This window comes from Doryrhamphus excisus, chromosome 18 (genome assembly GCF_030265055.1).
Source record: "Doryrhamphus excisus isolate RoL2022-K1 chromosome 18, RoL_Dexc_1.0, whole genome shotgun sequence".
NCBI classification, from domain to species: Eukaryota; Metazoa; Chordata; class Actinopteri; order Syngnathiformes; family Syngnathidae; genus Doryrhamphus; species Doryrhamphus excisus.
In genome coordinates, this window is record NC_080483.1 from 10,589,914 (window position 1) to 10,614,235 (window position 24,322).

Below are 24,322 nucleotides of genomic sequence, written 5' to 3' on the forward strand. Positions count from 1 at the left end.
ATAATACATTTTATTTGTATAGCGCGGGCGGCATGGCGGTTGAGTGGTTAGCGCGCAGACCTCACAGCTAGGAGACCAGGGTTCAATTCCACCCTTGGCCATCTCCGTGTGGAGTTTGCATGTTCTCCCCGTGCATGCGTGGGTTTTCTCCGGGTACTCCGGTTTCCTCCCACATTCCAAAAACATGCTAGGTTAATTGGCGACTCCAAATTGTCCATAGGTATGAATGTGAGTGTGAATGGTTGTTTGTCTATATGTGCCCTGTGATTGGCTGGCGACCAGTCCAGGGTGTACCCTGCCTCTCGCCCGAAGACAGCTGGGATAGGCTCCAGCATGAATGAATGAAAATGTAAAGTCACTCGATCAAAAATTTATTAAGTGCCTAAATCTATGACTTTCTTAAAGATTTTTCTTTTATACCAAAAATTGCACTTCTCTCAGTGGTGCAAAGTACCGTCAGCAAACAAATAACGATGTGATCGATGCGAGTTCAAAGGCTAACCAAAACTGGATTTACCACCTCTGTCAGGAGAGATGAAACATATCCCTAAATCCTCATCCAGATCTCAAAAAAGGATCAATGTACGCAGGCCATTGCCTTTTATGACATGCTGGCTTTTTTTTTTCCTCCCTTTGCTTTATTCGTCATCCTGTCTCGCTCGCTCTCTCCTGAGGCATTTACGTGGACGGAGGAGGAATGAATCACTGTGGAAGTAGTGATGAAATAACTTTTCATGTGAAAACACCTCAGCTTTTATGACTTTACTAAATGATCCATAATGCAGGCGGGGGGAAAAGGGAGCAGCCAGTCCTGCACATTCGCCAAGACATGGCAACTCGGAGCAAGCGAGAGAGGCTCTTGCAATGCAGCGGTTAGAATGTCTCGTTCGCTGGCTACAGTGAGCCGTCGGATGAGATGGGCACAAATCTCTTTTACGACTCTAACTCTTAAATAGCTGTCAGTCCCGTGTCTCGAACGCCTCTGCAGCAGGCCCTCCTTGCAGTAATTGAACCATCGCTCTAACACAGCAGAGAAGGTGTGGGACGGTGTCCTGACGGCCTGTGTTGTTAGCATTAAACACAACTCACATATACTGTAAATATCCAGTCCGAATACTTTGGAAGATGTGCTAGTATTTAAGTATACTCATTGCCCCCATTAGCTTCTATCAGATGTTACATGGTGAGTTAAGACAACGATTCCCAATCACCGTATTATTCTCATCGTCCAATTTCCAAATTATCCAATTTCACTTAAAAGATCCAAAAAAATATTAATTATCTTTTATCTATTTAGAAATGTTGGGAAACATAGATCAAAATGACCCCATGTTTATTTCCTTCCACCCCTGACATATCTACGTGGTACAATCCGCATTACCGGTGACAACAACCGACACTATAAAATATACTTCCCCATTTTTTAAAAATTAATGTGAGCACAAACTTTAATAAGAACCCAAGACCCAAACCCGCTGCCTTGTGTCTGATTTTTTTTTATTTTTAATAAAAACACAATAAAGCATCATTTGCATTTATATAGTCCTTCCAAGCCATCTGACAGTGCTAGCAGCCAGTAGCCAGAGAAGTAGCTTCAAAGTGATTGTTACCTGGGGAAAATTAAGATAAGAGAATAATCCTGTGGATGGAAATGCTTTTATTGGACTCCCTGCAGTCAGGCCAAGCAGTTGGGCAGAATTAACAAATTCTACAAAGTCTGCTGCCAATAATTCTGAAACAAAAAACAAATCCTAGTTCATCTGCAGCCCAATATTTTCAATATGATAAGACTTGTATCTTTCTCATCCCCCATTTGGGATCGGCGGCATCTGTTTTCTTCCATTGTGGTTCACATGCAGACAATAGCACAAGCTTGCTGACAGCACATAGAAACAATTATATTTTAGGAAAATCTAAGTCATCTAAGACAATCCACGAGTCATTACACACCATTTATGGGTTTACAGTAGCACATACAGTAAGTAGGCCCCCCGGTCAGTGTGTGTTAATGCTATAATTTATGTTACTATTTACTTGAACTGCAAAGAGAGCATTAATTGGAAACAGGCAATAACTGAAGAGAGGCTGTAAGTAATGTTATATAACAAAAATTATATGTATAAAAATAATGAGCGGGAGGAAAAATTGGCTGGGCTGAAGGAAAGTGGAAAGTGGATGCTTTAAAAAAGCAAACAATTCAAAGGATCACATATATAGAAAATGGTATGCAGAATCGATGATTTGGAGGAACACACTCATGGACAATATGATTGTGACTGGGCTCCACATTACGCACAGTAATAGTGCTAATAGTACAATCGAAATCAAAATTAAATGGACCAGAGGAAGCCAAAGTACATCATTCATTAATTCATTCATTTTCTACTGCTTTTCCTCACGAGGGTCGCGGGGGGGTGCTGGATCCTATCCCAGCTGTCTTCGGACGAGAGGCGGGGTACACCCTGGACTGGTCGCCAGCCAATCACAGGGCACATATAGACAAACAACCATTCACACTCACATTCATACCTATGGTAGGTGGAATGTAGGAGGAAACCGGAGTACCCGGAGAAAACCCACGCATGCACGGGGAGAACATGCAAACTCCACACAGAGATGGCCGAGGGTGGAATTGAACCCAGGTCTCCTAGCTGTGAGGTCTGCGCGCTAACCACTAGTCCGCCGTGCCGCCCCCAAAGTACATCAATTAACAAATATTGGTGATTACATTTTTGAAAGGTTTTTCCTGCAGATGCCGTCTGATGGTTATCGCCCTGCAGTCAGTAAGAGTTAGTTTGATTTGTTTGATTTTGTTCGAGGACCGCCCTGTGTCTTGACGGGCAGTCGATCAGATCCTCCGGCTCAGCGCAGGTGTAATTTTTGAGGGGTCTACCACCAGATTTTTTGTTCCGTAATGCTCAGGATCTTTCCAAAATTTTTGAATGACTGTTTTACTGCGTCCAAACTCAGCTCTAATGGTCTTGATTATGCAGCTCAACGTCCCAACCACGTTCAAGAAGAGAAAGCGTCTTAGTTATAGCCATCAGGAGGGCATGACCGTGTAAATGCCTGATTGAAAATCATAAGTGGAACAAGTATTTCATGTCGTGCCTCTGGCCAGCTTGAACGTGGATAACTTGCATCCCATTCTCAAAGGAACCTTGCAGTTCTACAGACTGCAACAACAATGGTGGTGAACGTCAAAATAAACGCATGCGTCTGTGGGTGACCTTTTTTAAAGATGAAAAAAATTATTTCAGTTTACCTATTCATAAAAGCTCATCCAAATATGATTCAGGTAATTGTTTTATGGGGAAAAAAAAAGTTGCAACCCTATATATTGTGGACCACTAAAGTAGGTATTGTGGGTTGTCATGGCAACAGTGATGCTCTTCTAATTATTCCAAGCATGTGGCCCATCAATGCACCTTTTAAGCTCAAGATAAAATTACTGCATATGGCCATTTAACGCCACAAAAACCATTCCGAAGACTACGAAAAAACCATGCCGCTTCCAAAACGTTTGCACAAATTCAAGAAATGTAATAGTGACAGCTGATGTGGATCTTTCCACCCATCATCACCACCACCATCAAGTTCCCCCTGGGAGCCCCAGTGGTTGACAGGAAGTGAACGAAGCTCTGACACTTGATGCTAATTAGCACCATTAGCATACGGCCATTATGTGGCTGAGCCGCAGCGTGACAGGGTTTCCAGAGAGGCGACACGGCGGTGACCTTTAGGTGGACAACACCAGCTGTCAGTAATTAGCTCTAGCATTGGCCACCTTGATGGAAACTGGAGACTGACTCCTTGTCCTTGAAGGAGCCTTATTTTACGTTGTGTTTTTTCAATTTATTCTTAAAACAAACACGACAATGCTTTTGTTTCTCGCCTGCCTTGCACAACCTTGAGATTTTGCACGCCTCGGGCTGAGTCTTGGCTAAAATGTGTGACTAAACAAGGTGGTGTGCCACCACGGGAAGCTCTGGTTTCGCTGTCCGTAAATAAGTTTTTTAAAATAATACCACCAAAATGATTGTTTTCTTGGAGTAGGAGCTTGGATGGCTTCATTGCTCCTCATCTAAGTGCCAGTAATCAGCTGTAATTGTTTGCTGTGGATTTCTGGTGCGCCTTTGAAGATAATATTGACTTTATGTTCCCTTTCATCCTGTCTGTGCTGATGAGAGCCAAAACATCTTCGAGCATCGACGCACAGAGAGAATCTATTTAATAATCATCATCACCAGAAAGTGTTTCTGCATGGAGATGAAACACAACACGTAGCCTTAAACATCCCATTAACATGGAATGACCTTGATAACCTCTGTATGGTTATTTCGATAAGCAAATTGCTTTAACATAGAAAAAAGCTGCTTGGACAAAATATATACTACTAAATGTCCCATATTATAGTATTTTTCACCAGTTTTAAATAAGTTTTGGAAGTGTGTTGTTTAAAACATGTTAACAGTTTAAATGTGCCTTTAGTAAGCCCTACTGTTGTGTGTCTGTAGCTTTAATGCTACTGACCTGAAACTCCATTGAACGCAAAATCTTCCCCAGACATGACGGTGTCCCGTCCACTGTGTCATGTGGAAAACATCTCAGAAGGGATCTCCTTGTCATTCTAGGAACATTGGAAGCCATCTGGACCATGAAGGTTACGTTGTTTTTTCTCATCAGAATAAAACTTTCTTCTACCTTTGAATGCCCTATTTTTGGTGCTCTTGTGTTAATGTTAAATGGAAGAATGTCTAATGGTTATTGGACTGCACTTTGCAACCTTCATTTGGGCCGAGGATCATCTCGTGTCTTGATGGACAGCCAATTGGATGCTTCAACTGACATTTTTTTTTTTTTTGCATCTCCCACTTGACTTTTTTGTTTCATAACACCCAGGATCTTTGAAGAACATTAAATGATTGTCTTCCTGCGTGCAACCTCTGCAGCAATTGTGCACTGTGAGAGGCCTGGCTTTGAGAAAGAGAGAAAGTTTTGAGACCACGACAGTGTGAATACCTGACAGAAAATGACATTGGATATGCATTTTTGCAAAATATGTTGTTTAAAGGCTCTGGGGTATGATGTATGGTGTAGTATGTGGTGCTTTTTTTGTCTCGCTCTTATTTCTTCTATGAGCATTTTAATGCTCTACTTAAAATATCTTTACTATGTAACAAAATGTACAGTTGTGCAATTTCTACAACTGGTCTTAAAATTTAAACACTGCGCTTCAACGTAGTAGATGACCTGTATCACGTGCAAAAATGTAACTGTAATGAGTCGGACAGGAGGACACAAAAAATAGCAACACGAATATAGCTATTTGCTGAAGAAAAACAAATCATCAAACTTGCTCCTCCCACATCTACAGTTGACTGAAAGAGCGTTATTGCTATAATTATTATTTTTATTATTTAGTTATAGTATCTAGGTTTTCTCTGGGTACTCCGGTTTCCTCACACATTCCAAAAACATGTTCGGTTAATTGGCGACTCCAAATTGTCCATAGGTATGAATGTGAGTGTGAATGGTTGTTTGTCTATATGTGCCCTTTGATTGGCTGGTGACCAGTCCAGGGTGTACCCGAAGACAGCTGGGATAGGCTCTAGCACCCGCCGCAACCCTTGTGAGGATAAGCGGTAGAAAAGGAATGAATGAGTTTTAGCATCTAAAGTCATTAACGTTTGAACAACCATCATCATGTGAAACCTCAATGTACTTGAGAAGTTCAGTGAGATTTGAAGAGACACATGTTTTGCTAATTTGTAAATAAACACAATTGTAACATTGTACAATTTGGAATTTGGATACATACGCCGTAACATCAAATCTCCCGCTTCATGAAGTCAAACAATGCCAACATTCCAGTCACATTTTACGTCAACATCATGCTAGGTTGACGTTTTCAGTTAAATAATAAATTAGCACTGATTCTCTTTTGATTAACAGGAACGTCTGTTCTCAAGATTACGGCATCAGACGCTGATGACCCGACTTACGGCAGCAGTGCCAGAGTGGTCTACAGCGTCCTGGAAGGAGAGAAGTTCTTCACTGTAGGCAGACACACTGGTAAGTAATAGCCTGATAGCCATGTTTCAAAGCTTTACCTCAGTCTAAAACTTCGAGGCCACAATTCCCTCAACCAATCATCTTTTGTGGCTAAAAACATAAAAGCAATCGACGAAAACAAGCCAGCCTATAAAGTCCCAACCGATGACTTTCATTCATTTGAGCAAACAAGCTGAATAGCATCGATTGTTTGCCCTCAAGCTTTTAACAAGGAAGTGAAAAGTATTATGAGAGCTGAGAAATTCAACCTAAACCCTCCAGCCACAGTGGAAATGTGAAGACCAACTGTTCCAAAAAAGCATCCAAAAAAGATAGTTGGTTCCTTATCTCCCTGTACATGTAGGTGTTGGAAAATAACCCGAACGCCTGAACTAGCTTAGCTTTCGGTGGTGGTTGCCTGGGAGTGCAGCCCTCCCCCCCTCAGGGAAAAGCACTAAAGTTTTAATGATTCTCTTTTCCGTCTACATCGTTTTGATTTGGCCTACCTGAGCGCCTGGATGATAAATGGCTCTGCCTTTGTGAGGCCATTCTCCTGAACTGGATGGTACATTCCAGCCTCAAGACTTTGCTTCTCTACACCCGACCCGCTCTGCACTTATAAGTAGGTGGGATAGCAAAGCCTAATAAGCATCAGTGAATGGAGGACAAAACTTTGAGGACATAAATATGTGTAACACGCCTACCTACTCGTCCTACTCGGTCACCCTGATGACAACTAGAACAGCAGATTACTGCTGTGTTGTTCTTTATACGTATTCTCTAAATAAACTGTTCATTCACTTTTACGTTAAAGTGTTTAGTGTTGTATGTCACTAAGATAAAATATCTTGTTAAACCGACGTAATGTTTTTTCCCCTTTTCTGACTTATAAATGTAGTTACAATGTTGTATTTCCGTGTTAACGTTTCAGGAAATGAGGTATGCGTATTTGGAAGTGTGGCCTAAAAGAAGTTTGGGATGGCTCAAAATACTCTGTTTCAAAAGGTGTGGTAAAACTGATGCTTCGTGATGTCACAGAGAGGCGGAATTCCTTATATGGGCATGGCTGTAAGACACATAAGCTCTCTGCCCTCCTCCAACCTCTGTTCCTCTGTTGACTTGCGAGCAATGGCTCGTACAGGAAAGCCACATTTGTTTACAATTCCCAACAACGCCATCAGATTCCCTACCAGTAAAAGAAATGTATTTTAATCTGTCAGCTGCATTTCACACTGGATTGTTTTGTGAACATGGGCCATTATGCAGCGGCACTAGCCGACTAACTGAAGCCTGACGCCTTTCCAATGTTACTTAGTCGGGTTAACTGTGTTTATTTTGTGTAAATCATAGAGCACGAGTACTTTATTGTGTAGCATTATACAGTGTGCATATGGGACCAGGGTTGCTAATAGCCATTTCCCATCAAAATTGGTGGCCTCATTAGACGTTACAAATGCTGTACAAAACCTAATGCCAAAATGCTAAAGCTACTTACCATTGAGAGACGTCTTGAAGTAACCTCTTTTCTTGAAAAACTTTGTACTGTAAAGTCTGTAAAGTTTGTACTTGGGGAATCAAACACATATGGCTGTATGTTAAAAGCCAACATTTTAAAAAGACGCATCGTCGTTTATTATCAACTCCTATACCGTTTATCCACTCCTATAAAGTTGGGTTTGCAGCTAGTGTCATAAACTGGAATTTGTTTTAATTACTTGTGAATGTGACCAACCACAGCAGAGTGGGCATGCCTGGAGGCGGGCTGTGGGTGGAACACATTAAAAAAATACTTTTTTTTTTTTCACGGGAACCACAAAATCCAAAGAAATACAGCCGAATAGGTGCAAATTCTGGAAGAACTAGAAAGCTTTATGTGCTGGTTATCATGTGTAGCTGCTCTATAGGAGTCCATAACTCAATACAATACCTTTTAAAGGTCCTTTATTATACAATTTTTCAATAGCTGAAAGGTTTTTTTTTTTTTTTTAGTATTATATAGTATTTGTTTTATATTTATACAGTTCTGTCACAAAAGCTGCTTGGTATTTACTTTACTATTTACGATTTTGTTCTTGAAAACAACACAAGCTTGGAGAGTTTCTAGGCAAGTGGAAATGTAGGATATGTATGTTCCCTTTGGACTCACACTTCAATTGTCTCGCAAGCAGAAAAAGGAGGAAACAAAAAAATGATTACAATTTCATCTCCTTTATTCCGAAATATTATCATGCATACTAAGGCATTACTTCACACTTGGCGTGCATGGTCACAACCGGTAAAATTGGGAAATATTCCGGCGGAGCGGCATGCATTAGAATGTGGATCACATGCACAAAAAAATTACTGCTTCCATGAATATAAAGCTTCTCTCCATTATGTCCATCAGGGGTTTAACTTCAATTCCCGTCTGGATTTTTGAAGCATCCCCTTGGCATTTGAAAGATGGCAAGGAAAAGGCACACAACATCTTCATAAGTCCGTGGCTGCATGTACCATGTTTGGCTACACATAGGACACGGTCAAGGGCTAACTGTGACTGGAATCATTGAGTTCTGTATCCAACACACAACACAAAACAGCACACTAAAGCCAAAAAATGCATCAATAGAATCTGATGTGGATTATCCCAAGGCGAGAAGTAGAATGATATTACCAGTGCAAAGTAATCCAGCTGGCCACTCATGCTGCTACTACTGAGCTAAAAAGGAGAATATCTCATTTATAGCAAGAAGGACAATGTACTTGCTATGATTATTTAGCTTGAACGTTCATTCATTTTCTACCGCTTATCCTCATGAGGGTCGCGGGGGTGCTGGAGCCTATCCCAGCTGTCTTCGGGTGAGAGGCAGGGTACACCCTGGACTGGTCGCCAGCCAATCACATGGCACATATAGACAAACAACCATTCACACTCACATTCATACCTATGGACAATTTGGAGTCACCAATTAACCAAGCATGTTTTTGGAATGTGGAAGCCTTAAAGTTTGGAAATTAATATTTGCTGTTTTGCTGTAAAAACCCAATTTTTTGCGTATTGGCATGGTCTCCACCAGACTCTGGAACCACTACTGAGTAAATGTATGCCATCCCTGGTGCAAGAATTCAAACACCTCTGCTTTGTTTGATGACTTGTGGCTGTGCTCTTCCATTCCACACTGGAATGCAATGGCTGTCAAACATTGAAAGATGATGAATTTAGAAAAAACTGGGGGTGGTCTCTTCGATTTTTTTCCGGCTATAACCATAATCAAAACTCAGTTTCAAGCCCCAGCCATGGGCCACTGGCCTGTTGTCACAGTTGGAACTGCACAAAAGTGGCTTCCAATTTACTTCAAACTGCCTCAAAGGTCTTGCACACTTCCTGGAGGAAGAGTTTTGATAGTGACAACTTTATCGCACATCTGACTGATTCATTTTAAATGGCACTAAAATAGATTTTGGAGGAGTTGTACATCAAATTTCTAAGCCCAGACCTTAACTTTCTCGCTAAATTGTTGATGATATGATGCCATAGTGACTGAAAATCTAAATTCCTCTATCTGCATCTTTAGCTTGAGACTCACCAAAATCGAATCAGTTCTTCAATGGCCCATTTAGCACACCCCTACATTTTATTTTTCATGTTACCACATGTTTTGTGAATATTTTATTGTGTATGAAAGACAACAAGCCTTTGTCACAGTACCATAATGTTAATATTGTTAATAAAAATAAAAACATAGCTGTTTATATGTATCCAATAATTTTCTCAGTTTTTATAAATCCATTTCTTTCCTTTGTCTCATCATCCACCATAGATGAAACTTCCTTCCGATATATATTATTCTTTTTAATGCAACTGAGGATAAAATGGTGTATGCACAAAGGCTCAAATGTGACACAATATCTAGCGAGTACAATGCCTTGACTTGGTCAAATGGAATACATCTACAATGCCAAATAAAAGCGAATATAAGAACAGTTATATGTACTAACTACTGACTTGTCCATTTGCCTCTCTTATGACTCTCCTGTACCTTTTTTTTCTTTTTTTTTGCCGCCAATTTGGCTATTATTAAGGTATCATAATGACAGCTGTGGCAGATCTGGACCGTGAAACGCAGGATCGTTATGAGTTGGTCGTCATGGCAACAGACATGGCAGGACAAATGGGCGGTCTCTCCGGCTCCACCACGGTGACCATAGTGATCACGGACGTTAATGACAACCCGCCACGCTTTCCACAGAGTGAGTGTTCAAACATGGTAGCCTGATGGGGATGATAAAGAAAAATGGTGAAGGCAGGGAGGGGAGGAAGTCAGGTGGAAAAAAAAGGAGTTGGACACGATTTGAATACGGAAGTCAACAATGCTTTTTTTTTTTTTATACACATAACACAACAAGTCACTTTTACTTTGTACACTGATTCTTTTTTATGGTAATGGTAATGGTTTTATTTCATTTGAACATGCATCAGATTACAATTGAATGCATCACATAGTCAGTTCACAGTTCCACATGTCCAAAAGGAGTAGGAAGAACCAAAGCTTATTAAATCCTACCCCTCCATCTGGTACTTTTACAATCAGTAACTGTTACATTTGTTCACTTCCTGCTTTCCATAATACAGTTTAAGTTTTTTTTTTTGTTTTTTTTGTTTTTTTTTTTAATAATGCACCTCGTGATATGACCATACAATGACATAATGGGTACCATAGTATGGAGGGTCATAGTATGACTAGAGGGACAGCAGCTGTCTGACTGGTTGAACTCAATATGCCTCAAATGTCTTTCTCTTATTTCTGTATTCATAACTTTTTACATTTGGTTAAATCGTGTTGCCAGCTCAGGGTGCTAAACCTTGCAGGGTAATGATTTTACTGCTTTGATAGCCTCAGAAGTGTTACACCTTCAGGATAAAAAGAGAGAGCGAGAGAGACAGTAGGGTGTATTTAAGGACTTGGATGTTTTTCCCTCTGTGTTCATAATGAACTCTGTTGGATTTTATGAATTTTGTGACATTTTCAACTATTAAACCCTGACACATTACAGCTGGTAGTCCAGAATGGTAATGTAGTCCCTTGTGTTTTACGTAGTGTGTAAACCTTTCGAAATGCAGTTTTTTTATCTTTTAACTGAACCCATTTTTTTTGTTATTTGCTTGTTAGAGATGTACCAGTTCATGGTATCGGAAGGGGCGGCGGTGGGGACGCCAGTGGGACGCGTCATCGCCACAGACGCAGACATGGGCGACAACACGGACATGAGCTACCTCATCCAGGAAGGAGGCGAGCTCTTCAAAGTCACGACGGACACAATTACGCAGGAAGCTGTTGTCTCCATCAAAAAGGTACAGTATTTGTAAAATTCAGCTCACAGCTCAAAGTATTACTTCTAAAAACAAAAAAAACACTTGTTTTACTTCAAGCCGCTGGACTTCGAGAGCAAGCGCACCCATAATGTCGTAGTGGAGGCGATCAATAAGCATGTAGACCCTCGATTTGTGGACCTGGGCTCCTTCCGAGATCAGACCATCGTTCGAGTCAGTGTGTCGGATGTGGATGAGCCGCCACTCTTTCAGCCGGCGGAAGGCACCATCATGGAAGTGCAAGAAGACGCCAAAGTGGGAGCGCTGGTTGGTGTCATCACCGCACGGGATCCGGATGTGAAGAATAAACCAGTCAGGTAGTGGCTGTGCTCACGAAAATGAGTAAACCCCTCATACTTTAATTGAGTAATTCCTCATTTATTGTGGTTGATTGGTTGCCGAGTGGTTAGCACGTTGGCCACACAGTCAGGAGATCTGGAAGACCTCTGTTCGAATCTCCGCTTGGACATCTCTATATGGAGTTTGCATGTTCTCCCCGTGCATGCGTGGGTTTTCTCCGGGTAATCCGGAGAAATTCCTCCTACATTCCAAAAACATGCTAGGCTAATTGGCGACTCCAAATTGTCCATAGGTATGAATGTGAGTGTGAATGGTTGAGTTGAGTGGTGGGGTGGACAGCAAGTGACATCACATCTTCTGTGACATCACAAAGGAACAGTTTTGCAACACCCTCTGGAACCGAGCGTTTTGAGCCATTTTGCAAGAAGCCAACCCTTTTTTCGGGGCTCACTTTCAAATGCGCAAACCTCATTATCGGAAACTTTGGCATCGTTTAACATGAGAATAAAACATTCCAACTACATTTATAGGTCAGAAAAGTGGCAAAAGCGTAATAGGTCCCAATTAATATTTCACAACTACAACCAATCACGAAGTATCCTTGGAGCTGTGACCTTTATTTCCTACAGCAGGAGTTGCTCAACCACAATTCACCAGTCAGTCTCTGAGATTGACTGGTGAATTCTCAAAAATATTGGGACAAATAAATGCAATATCACATCAGTGCCCTTCCCTCCCCAAAAGTGACCAACCAACCTGCTAATCGGCACACATTTTCGCCCCCAAAAACACCCGTACACCTCTCCACTCTCCAGGAATGCACCCCACCAGCCCCAGACCTGAGCCCAGTCCCTGAAACCTGCATCAACAAGCTCTAGCCGCAACAACACTTCCCCTTTCCTCTCAACCACCATCTGGGGAATCCATCAAGTCAAATAAAGTTGTGGTTTGCTCACATAGTTGATGTTATCCTAATGAACAGCCGCAAAAGCAGTGGTGGCCAAATTGAGGGCCAGGAGCCATCTACAGCCTGCGACTCATTTGTCATTGGCCCGAGGCACACTGCAGAAACAAAATTTTAAAAAACCCCTGCGAAAATGGTAAAAACTGAGAAAAAGACGATGAAAAAAAACGATGAAATGTTGACACCAACTACACATTCATGATTCAACATTCATGGTCCTGCAAATCCACTGTTAGAAAACCCTCAGTTTTCACATGTTTTTGTCTTTATGCTTCACTGATCATGTTTTTTTTTTTAAAAAAGAGATCAGTATGTAATCGAGAAGAGGAATGCGAGCTGTTGAATATTATGACAAAATACCAAAACCCACATCATGTTACTGTCTGTCTGTGGGCTTTACTGCTGTATATAATTTTTTTTATTGGAACCAAATTTATTCCATGAAAAATGCCTTTAGGGAGAGCCATAATTCACCAGCGGAGGAGAGCATTCAGGTACCGATTTCATCTCAAAGATGGAATGTAAGCCAGACCCAACCGCACAATAGATGACGCTTCATCGTCTGTCTCTTTTTTTTTTTCACCCTGATCGCAGTGCACGATAAGAGACAATATCGGCGAGTAATCTCCTGTACCGAGGTCTGTGGTTTATGCATCCTCGCAAGAGCAATTGCCGGGGAAAGTAGATAAGGGCTAAGACAGTGTCACCGTCGGAGTGTAACACTGACACTCGCGGGGCCTGTGCAAATTACCTCCATTAAAAATGCATGAGGCACCCGGTTCCAGGTGTAATAAAGTACAACACACTGGCAGCGCTGTCGTTCACACGCTGCCCTGAGCTACCAGGCTGCGTGTGATACATGTTGGTGTGTGTGTGCGTGAGGAAATGAATGGGTGATTAAGTGGATGGGAGGAGGGGAAGCTGGCCAGAAGCCACCTACTGGGCCAAGTTGGCGAGCTTGTGGCCTCTGGTGCTTTGCTTTTTAAGACCTGCATATTAATGCAGCCGTACCGATGAGGTTTGAGATACAGGAAACATTATTGCAAGCTTTCCTGCAAGTTAAAAGCTTTTTTTTTTGCTACAAGGCAGGTAAACCAAACAGCTGGCACCTGTCAAAAGATGATCCCGGATACACAACAAGTTGGGGGGGGGGGGGGGGGTGTTGCTGTCAAATTTTAAGAACATAATTCCTTGTTTATGGAGTGGGGGAAAAAAAGAAGGCGTGTGTCGGTCAAGTTCATATTTTCATGTTGCAGGCGGACTGGCTTTGCAAGAAAGGAGCTTCCATGCAGGAACGAGAGACTTATATAATGAAGTGATGGCTGCTTCCACTGCAATTCACACATATTTTTTTCAGGATCAGAACATCAGCTAAAATGACCATAACTGACTTCAATTGCCCAATCCAGCATGTATATGTAACACCTTTTGCTTGCAAGCTTGTACAGCTTGCACCCAGGCACGCCCAAATAAGGAAGTCAAAGCCTGGATAGATAGAGCCGATGACTTGTCACAAATCTGTGAAGTCACAGTGAGCCAGTGTGAGAAAAAACTCTCTGAAACTGAGCATTCCAAACTTCAGTCAGTGCTGAAACTTTGATATTGTTTAACACGATAATACAACATGCTAACAACATGTGTAGCATAATTTAAAGCTTTAAACTTTATAACTGTGGTGAGACCAGCAATGGTGTTTAGCCTAGAGACAGTGCCATTGATGAAAAGACAGGAAGCAGAACTGGAGGTAACAGAGATAAGGATGCTGAGGTTCTCATTGGGAGTGACCAGGATGGATAGGATCAAGAAGGATTACATCAGAGGGACATTACATGTTAGAGACCTTGAAGATAAAGTCAGAGAGGCTAGACTGAGATGGTTGGGACATGTCCAGAAGAGAGATAGTGAATATATTGGTAGAAGGATGCTGCGTTTAGATCTGCCAGGTAGGAGGCGTAGAGGAAGACCAAAGAGGAGGTTTATGGATGTAGTGAAGGAGGACATGAGGGTAGTTGGTGTGAGAAGACCAGGGTTGGATGGAGAAGATTGATTTGCTGTGATGACCCCTGAAGGGAAAAGCCAGAAGAGAAAGAAAAATAAACAAAATTTAGCCCAGATTGATTGCTGTTAATGGCGACCAACAATTTGTAGTCATTGTGTGGCACATTGTTTTGTGTATTAAGCGGACTATGGCCTGCTATGTTGGAGCAGAGAGCGGATTGTATAAGTTTGCGCCACCCCATACAGTACCTAACGAAAGCAGACATCACAATTCAAAGGGATGTTCCCTGAGGTCATAGCACACCGTCGTAAAAAACGGTCCAACTGTATTTGCAACAAAGCAGAATTTTTGTTGACTCACCGGTCTTTCTAGGAGCATCGTTTACAAGACAAGATGCATTTGTGTTTTTCCTTGAGTGAACTATGAAAATTTAATGTCATTTTTCTTAGCCTGAATACACAAAAACGTCTCGCTAGATAAAGATACAGACACATTGTGGGGACACTATTGCAGAACCCGTAAGTGTCCAATTTCCAGGAAATATACACTACTAAAAGTGTCGGGTGAAATTTCAGGATGAACCTAAAAAGTACAATAACCTTTACAGGTGAACTTAATTACTGTTCCTGTCACACAGTTTCTCCATCGATCGGAGCACAGACCAAGAGATGATCTTCCAAATCGATCCAGATTCTGGTGCCATCACACTGGGCAAGATTTTGGACCGCGAGACAGCCGGCTGGCACAACATCACGGTGACGGCCGTGGAAGCAGGTACTGCACTCCATGCTCATTGTGTGGTATTTGCATCCTATAAAATATAACTGGGAGGAGGAACGTGATTGCATTTATTACTGGCAACCTTTCTGAAAGTCTTAAATGTCATCTCGCCAAGTTAGTATAATTAGCACTACTGGGTAGTGTGTGTGTGTTTTTTTTTTAGTTTGTATTTTTTTCTTTCTATTTGGATCCCATACAAGCTGTGAGGTCTCCGAGGTCCTCAAAACAGTGATGGGCGGATTGATACCAAAATATCAAAATACCAAATTTTTCTCTCCAAAATTTTGCTCTTTTTTTAAATTCAAAAAAACACATTTCAGAGGGATATGTGTTTGAGGGAAGCAGCTGGAATTAATCATGTGACAATATCACATTTTTGCTATGTTGTCAACAAGAAATGTCAACAAGGTAAATACCGGGATGTCCCAGAATCTCACAAAATTAAAACATGACAACATTTGTTTTGTTTTTTTTTTTATAATTTTTATTGCACTTTTCTTGCGTGCATGCATGTTTTTATTTTTTTTCCAAAAAATGCTAGGTTAATTAGCGACTCCAAATTGTCCATAGGTATGAATGTGAGTGTGAATGGTTGTTTGTCTATATACCCCGCCTCTCGCCCGAAGACAGCTGGGATAGGCTCCAGCATACCTGCAACCCTAGTGAGGTTAAGCGATGTAGAAAAAAGATGGATGGATGTATAGTAAAAATAATAAACATATTCAACCCAGCAGATGACATTAAGTTTGGAATATTTGAGTCACAAAATCAGTCCAATTTAATTGTTACTTAATGCATATGTTCTTTACTGCACAATGTGTAGTCCCATGACAAAAACAAAAGGCTAAGTCTACCACACCAAAGTATCCGCACTGCAGCTTCTATTGTGACTCTTCCAATAGTAAAATTAGAGACTTTGAGCATTTGCCCATTTTATCACATTTAATGTGAGCCCCAACACATGCCTGCATTCATTAGATAAAACATCTGACAGGGATGTTCATGAAAAACATCTGTATAGACCCGCGTGTCTTTTAGCATTCTTTAGAGCCACACAGACAAGAGATGGAAGAGTTCTTATTTTGCCACTATTTCCAGTCTCTCAGCTCATTAAGACTGCAGCCCCACAAGGTCAACTTGTCTGAGGACATTGTTAAAAACCCAGCGTTGTGTAGCACGACCTTTAATTATCCTCGCTCCCGGTTCCTTTGTTGACCTTTGAACTATTGTATTGCCACTATTGGACAAGCAGTGACAAGAGCTTTGTGACCGAGCTCGTCTGTCTGAGCCCTGGGATTAACCCTTGGACCACTAAAGTGCAAGATGCACACTAAATGTCAGGAAGAGTGCAATGTGCTGATTCTCATCTAGTCTCGCACACAGCTTCAGATGTATCCAATTAAAAGCTGTCCTTACCTTACTTCTGCATTCCACTCAGTACTTCTCCTAACGTACCGGGCTAAGTTAGACTGACATATAATTTTCCACAACTGATATCTAGTATGGTATCATTTTTTAACAGCATGGTTTAACAAGAAAAAAATACAAATACATGAGCCTGAGGATATATAGATAGAGGTGTAGCTGTAGCTGTGTATCTCTGGCAGCGTTGAAGGGATTTTTTTTTTTTTTTTTTTTTTGTGCAGACTTTGATATTTCCCAAACATTATTCTACACACACGTTACATGAGTTGAACATTACAATCTGATGCAGCTCCTGTGAGTGTGTGTTTTTGCCATAAAAATACGATTAAAGGAATCAATAATATGAAAGTGGGATGCGCAACATCACAGCACAAGCTACCTAGCCAGTTAAAATACAACATAATGGACTTATGTCAAATTCAGACTGTATATATTGCAGTGACTTCTCATGTGTAGTTTTCAGTAATAATAGTACTTGAAGACACTGAATGTACTCACCAAGGCAGTTGCAAAAAAATATTGAAATTGATTTTCTTTTGTTGTCTCTGAATATAGGCTGTTGTGTTGTGCAGAAAACAAATCTCATTCACCATAAATTGGTATTAATACATAAATATGTGATAATACAGGTGACATGTACTGCATATATGAACCACTGTTAAAAAGCTCACAGTTTTGACAGGTTTATCTCTTAATGCTGTTTTCAGCAGGCGGTGCAAGTTTGCATTTTGTTTGGCGGTCCTCAAACACACCATAGTTGTGTGCTTGTACATGGCTATTAAAGGTCAGGTTTATTTATAAAACATAGTATTAAAAAAAAAACAGTTTATGTACAGTTCAATAAAAATATAAAAAAAAATAGACCAACATTGTTTCTTCAATGTATTTGTTCACTTTAATGCCTGGTACTGGCGACAGTCAAGCCGGCCTCAAAATTTTCAGCAATATATTTATTTAATGTATTATCGTAATCCATTACTGGAATTACTGTCACTCCCTGTGTAGGTTCCCACGTGACAGTTTGTTTATGTTCCCTGTCTGGGATTTAGTTTACGTTTTAGATGCTCTTATTTTGTATTTAACTTCCTGCTTTGCCTTGTCTTCCTTGGTTATACTTATCACCCACACCTGTCCCTAATTTCTCCTGTGTCTATTTAGTTCAAGTGTGTGGTTCTCCCGTTGTGGGATTATTATCATTTGTCAGTCTGGCGACAGTCTGGCTCACCTGGTGACCAGGATAAAGGCTACTATACTATTATACTATATTTTATTTTATTTTATTTTATTTTATTTTATTTTATTTTATTTTATTTTATTTTATTTTATTTTATTTTATTTTATTTTATTTTATTTTATTTTATTTTATATAGTATTATTACATTATACTATACTATTTTGGTCAAATGACACTAGGAGTGTACAAGCAAAGTACAAGCTACATACTTTTTCAACGATAACAACAATAGACTTTTTGGGAAAGCATGGATATATTGGTTATATTAGTTAGAGCAAGGAAAAAAATCTAATAAAATCAATAAATTGGTGAGGGACACTCAGATTGCAAGCTTCCTTCCTTTGAGGTCCCCACTGTCCACCGCCACAAATTTAATCAGGAGGTCATTGCTCCAAAATTAAATGGACTAAACATTTCTCTTTTTCCGCAATGCTCCTCGAACGGCCAGAGAGGACGCAATCATGTTGTATACTTCTACTCGTACAAGTTAGAACCACATGGAAGTACCACTGTGTTCTATTAGTGCAAGCCAGTTTGCGTAATGTTTTGTTTATCTGTTTCTCTTTGTCTATCGGATTCATCTAGACTCTAAAAGTAGTGTGTGACATGTGTTTCAACCAGGAGCAGTTTTCTGCATCCCCCAGTTGCTGTTCAATCTTGATAGTGGCAAAACATTTTCTCCTAGTTCTTCTCCTAATATCGTCTTGGAAACACGGACGCTCATTTCTCCATGCATTTGTTTGGGCATTCGCAGAACAGAATCAGCTAGCTCCTGTGCAAACACTAGTAATTGCTAGACATGGGAATCTTTATATCTGTGTACATTGCACATTATATTTGCAGTCATTCTTTGGTTTGACTAGATTAGATTACATTTAGATGGTGTTTTCTGGTTAAATATTTGTTGCTCGTGGATATAAAAAGCTACAAATTATAGTCCCTGCAAAAAAAAATCATCATGATAGATATAATCCTACAGATTTTGGGAAAGAAAATAAAATAGCATTAAAAAGACAGTGTGGTTGTGTTTGGTTGGTTATGTTTTCCTTGTAATAATGCTTCTTGGCAATACATGTTGTACTGTTGGAAAGGCTGTTTATTATTATTTAAACGGTGCCACATTTGTAAGGAACAAGCATTTGTGGGACCGGAATATATCCCAATGAAAAAAATGCCAAATAATCTCGACCAGTGCCAAACAGCTTATTCTGCAATTGACTGTTATTTGGCTGATTGCATGATTGATGTTTGAATAAAGAAGACATATTGGCAACAACCATTGATTATTGTAACAAACAGGAGCCTCAGTTGCATGTGGATGAACCACACACAACCTCAACAGCCTGGCACTTTCTCTTCATGCTGGTCACCCCTGTTACACACTGCTATGGGATGCCACCCCATTCCTCAACTAGCATTTGTTGCAAGTCAGCCAATATGTTTTTTGTAGTCACTGCCACAAACATAAAATTTATACCACAAATGTTCAATGGGGTTGAGGTCAGGACTACTAGCAGGTCTTTTCATCCTATCTACGACCAAATTCTGGAGATAGTCTCTGATAAAACCCACATCTCACCCACATTTCATAATATCCTCATCTTGGAGGATAGAGTTCGGTCCCAGACTTTGGGGATATGCATTTTGCTATTTGTTGTGAAATCTCATCTCAATATCTCTTTGCATTGAGATTGCCTCCAGTAATGACGAGCCTTGTTTTTCCCAATGAGGGAGATGCTGCCCCACACCATCACACTGCATTTAGTTATGTTTCCATCTATGATCCAATATGGATTCATCACTGGACATAAAGTTCCTTCACATGTTCAGGTTGCTGTGCACAGAGAGCTGTCAATCATGTCAACTGCAAAATCTCCTGGGATTCATCATTATACGGAACTTGGTCTGGAGATACGTAGTTTTAGGGCTCACTCCAAACAATGTTTTGCACAACAACCGGCTTGAAAGTTGCCCAATTCCACATTGGTGAAACGTGGCAAATCTTGACAAAGACACCACTTGACCACCGTAGCAGGGCCTACACATGGACGTTCACATGACAGATGGGGCATGATGCCGTTTGCTGGACTAACAGTGCTGGCCTTTTTTGGACCTTTATATATAGGCCTCCAAAACCAATCCTCAAATCATGAAGACACTCACTGAATATTGGCGAAGACACCACCCGACCACCGTAGCAGGGCCCACACATGGACGTTCACATGACAGATGGGGTAAGATGCCGTTCGCTGGACTAACGGTGCTGGCCTTTTTTGGGCCTTTTATATAGGCCTCCAAAACCAATCCTCAAATCATGAAGACACCCACTGAGTATTGGCGAAGACACCACCCGACCACCGTAGCAGGGCCCACACATGGACGTTCACATGACAGATGGGGAATGATGCCGTTTGCTGGACTAACAGTGCTGGCCTTTTTTGGGCCTTTGTATAGGCCTCCAAAACCAATCCTCAAATCATGAAGACACCCACTGAGTATTGGCGAAGACACCATCTGACCACCGTAGCAGGGCCCACACATGGACGTTCACATGACAGATGGGGTACGATGCCGTTTGCTGGACTAACAGCGCTGGCCTTTTTTGGGCCTTTTTATAGGCCTCCAAAACCAATCCTCAAATCATGAAGACACCCACTGAGTATTTGCGAAGACACCACCCGACAACCCTAGCTGGGACCATGCTTACAACCTGTTTGTCAAACCCGACTGATCATGTGGGGCAACCTGATTGTTGATAGTTACAGCAGCAGTTACATGTAGCAATATTGTCAAGTTATTTGGTCTAAACAAGTGTGACACTGCACATGGCGAGCACATAATTTTGTATCCAAAGAGACGTCCAGAACAGTGATGGACATTGACAACAGCTGGTCAGCATGCCAACAATGCAGCACATCCATTTTGTCTTCTCTTTCTTGTCCTACATCAGGAGACACATTTAGAACAGCACCACTCGGTCCATGTGAATGGATGCGTCTTGCTGAATAACTCCCCCCCCCACACACACTTTGGGAAAACTCTCCCATTGTTTCATCTGTTTTCAATTCTGGAAATTGAAATGTAAAATGTGTAACATGAGATGATTGCCGCTTTTTCATCAGGGCTCAGCGGGGACAGCCACATAATGAGAAGACAAAATTAGCAGAACACAAACGATATCTTGCGCCGGCGGAGCTCTTTCCGCCTTTCTGTTCTGGTTCCCGCTCGGCCACAATGCGGCCCATTAAAAAGGCTGCATTGAAGTGAGGATTATGCTATTAGTGGAGGACGGCCTTCTCATCAGCTGCTGCGACACTCCTGGACCACGATATGGACTCACTTTAGAACACAGAGCAGCTGTCTCTCATATATACTTTGTCTTGTATACACTGTAATGTTTCACACATCTTCTTAACCAGTTACTTAAATTAGTAAGTGAAAGACAGAGAAAACCTTGGAGAGATACTTAATAGTTAATAGTTTCCCCCACACAGCCAATACACATTGCAAGTTTAATACTGGTTATTGCTTACCCAATGAAAGAGTTGCCTTCCTTTCGGCGAGGTCCCTTTCACCATCCCCCGAAGGAGTGTGGGTTGCACTCAAACTAAACTTTGAAGTCAAGTAGGAGGTCATAAAAAAATTACGGCTTTAAGACCTCTGCTTTAAAATGTATAGGAAAAATAAAGTTTTATTTCAAATGACATACGCTCAGAGAATGTCATGTATCATGACGGTTTTGTTACATTATTAGCTTACCATTTGTGTTCATGGAAGAGTGCAAGCAATTATTACAAGCTTGCATCTCCGCAAGCATAGTAGGCTCGTTTTCATGCCCAATTCATTCATTTTCTACTGCTTATACTCACGAGGGTCGCGGGGGTGCTGGAGCCTATCCCAGCTGTCTTCGGGCGAGAGGCGGGGTACACCCTGGACTGGTCGCCAGCCAATCACAGGGCACAAAAACAATCATTCACTATGGACAATGGACAAAAAACCGGAGTACCCGGAGAAAACCCACGCATGCCCGGGGAGAACATGCAAACTCCACACAGAGATGGCTGAGGGTGGGATTGAACTCAGGTCTCCTAGCTGTGAGGTTTGTGTGCTAACCACTCCTCCACCGTGCAGCCCCAAGCCCAAATTATGAAACGCATATTGGAGTCATGTAATATGAAAAGTCTGATTTACAAAGTGGGTAAATTTGACTAACCGACTAACTTTCCAACATTACTTGGTCGTGTGTAGTCAGAAGTTACGATTTATGAGTGTCCTGACTGTGTTTAATTAATATAAGTCATGGAGCAAAAGCGGTTGTCTATGTAGAGTAGACTAGCCTTGCATACAGGAAGTTCTTGTAAACAATAGCCGTATTTTCCTGCACAGCAGGAATGCTTCCGACAGCCGCGGATTCAATGTGAGCTTGGAAGTGGGGCAGTGACCCATCAGATCGAGTCGATGTAGCTGCCATGAAATGGAGCTTGATGTGCGATTACTCTGAAACGTGCATTGCTGACATCTACAGGACTTCAGTGGTTCAACATGATAATGATACAGTATTCTAATCAAATTAGTCACGTTTACTGAAGTGCTGTTTGGGCTTTGGTGTGCTACATTTTTAAGAATCTGTGTAATAGCTCACATATGTATGTAATGTTGCAATTTGGTCCACTGTTGCAATCACACAGTTGGAAGGAGCCTTTTGTTCAGAGAATGCACACCCACATAAGTGCTGCTGTATTTTTGCAATGCCAACACTTGACATCACTTTTCATTTTAATTGTCAAGAGTTTTTCCTACTTCTTAGTGGCTTGTTCATAAAAGTATTTTTTTTGTTGTTTGATGACACTTCAGATATGTGCCCAGAATGGCGATAAGCTGAAGTATCCGTTGAAGGACCTCTAATTAAGCAGGATACCTGAAGCCAACACGACTCTCATTCAGACAATGTTCTCTCATTACCTTTCCATCGCTAACCTGAAATAGTTTCAAAGCCACACACACAGAGATACATAATTATGTAATCTTTGGACCTGCACTGTACATAATGTTTGATGAGGTAACTGGACAAATTAAGACGGAATCAGATGTGAAACAATTTTTGAAGTAGCTTTAGAACTAATTATATATCATGCTCACACCACCCACATTTCCATTTTAGCCAATTAAGAGAACTGTGGAGGGCATGCAGGTGTTGCAACCTGATGTCTGTCTCTCTCTCTCTCTCTCGTGGCGTTCATTCAGATTTCTGATTGTTGGATGGGAACAACCCGCCTGTCACTGTAGCTCAAACTTGCCTCCACCACACCCAGTGCCCGGAGACGTTCACATGATGCCGTTCGCTGGACTAACAATGCTGGCCTTTTTTGGGCCTTTATATAGGCCTCCAAAACCAATCATCAGATGATGAAGACACCCACTGAGTATTGCGTAAAGTGTATTTGGTCCACTTTTTGCATAGACACCAATTATGACAACATGAAAACTTACTATCTCAACTACCCGAGCACCAAGTCAACAATAAATTCACAAGGTATTATTGTGGATGCATACATTTACTGTTAGTATTTAAGAAAAAAAAACATGTTTCTGCCGCTGATTTGAAAAATAATATACCGTATTTTCCGGACTATAAGTCGCACTTTTTTTCATAGCTCGGTTGTTCCTGCGACTGAAAAAACTGTTTATGTCACATAAACACTGGACATCTTTTCTGTTCATGTTTATTTTTGTGTAGCTGAATAAGCATTGTGTTAGCATATCTTACACCTATTCAGCCTGTTCTCTATTATTTTATTATTAGAACTTGCCTTCCAAGAGGATGTAATGTCGGTTTTGGTCAATTAGTTCGTAAAATAAATTACCCGCAAAAAATGTGACTTATACTGCAGGGCAACTTATGTATGTTTTTTTCTACCTAATTATGCATTTTTGGCCTTGTGCGACTTATAGTCCAGAAAATATGGTATGCATCATTGTACATGTAAATCAAATACTTCTGCTCTGCTCTCTCCTTGTGTGTATGTGCAACAAAAGTGGTCTTTAAATTGCATTGTTTTGTGTAAATATAGCAGAAAATTAAATATAACATCAACTAAGGAGACAAAAGTTTGAGTTCCTAACATTTGAGCTGTCCAATCAAACCTTTTCTTAATGCATATGTTCTTTACTGTGCAGCCTTTGGTCCATGATAAAAAAATACTGCACCAGGGTTTA

The 24,322-nt window shown here is 41.0% G+C and overlaps 1 protein-coding gene across 5 annotated transcripts in view; it reads left to right on the forward strand.

Annotated features, from left to right (window-relative positions):
* The window catches only part of LOC131106655 (cadherin-22-like), a 176,023-nt gene that overhangs the window by 123,801 nt on the left and 27,900 nt on the right, over positions 1 to 24,322 (forward strand). For all 5 annotated transcript variants that reach the window (XM_058055931.1, XM_058055932.1, XM_058055929.1 and 2 more), the window contains 5 exons: positions 5,956 to 6,075; positions 10,117 to 10,284; positions 11,205 to 11,386; positions 11,465 to 11,721; positions 15,305 to 15,441. In XM_058055931.1, coding sequence (XP_057911914.1) covers positions 5,956 to 6,075; positions 10,117 to 10,284; positions 11,205 to 11,386; positions 11,465 to 11,721; positions 15,305 to 15,441 — 864 coding nt within the window. The remainder of the gene's footprint in view (positions 1 to 5,955; positions 6,076 to 10,116; positions 10,285 to 11,204; positions 11,387 to 11,464; positions 11,722 to 15,304; positions 15,442 to 24,322) is intronic.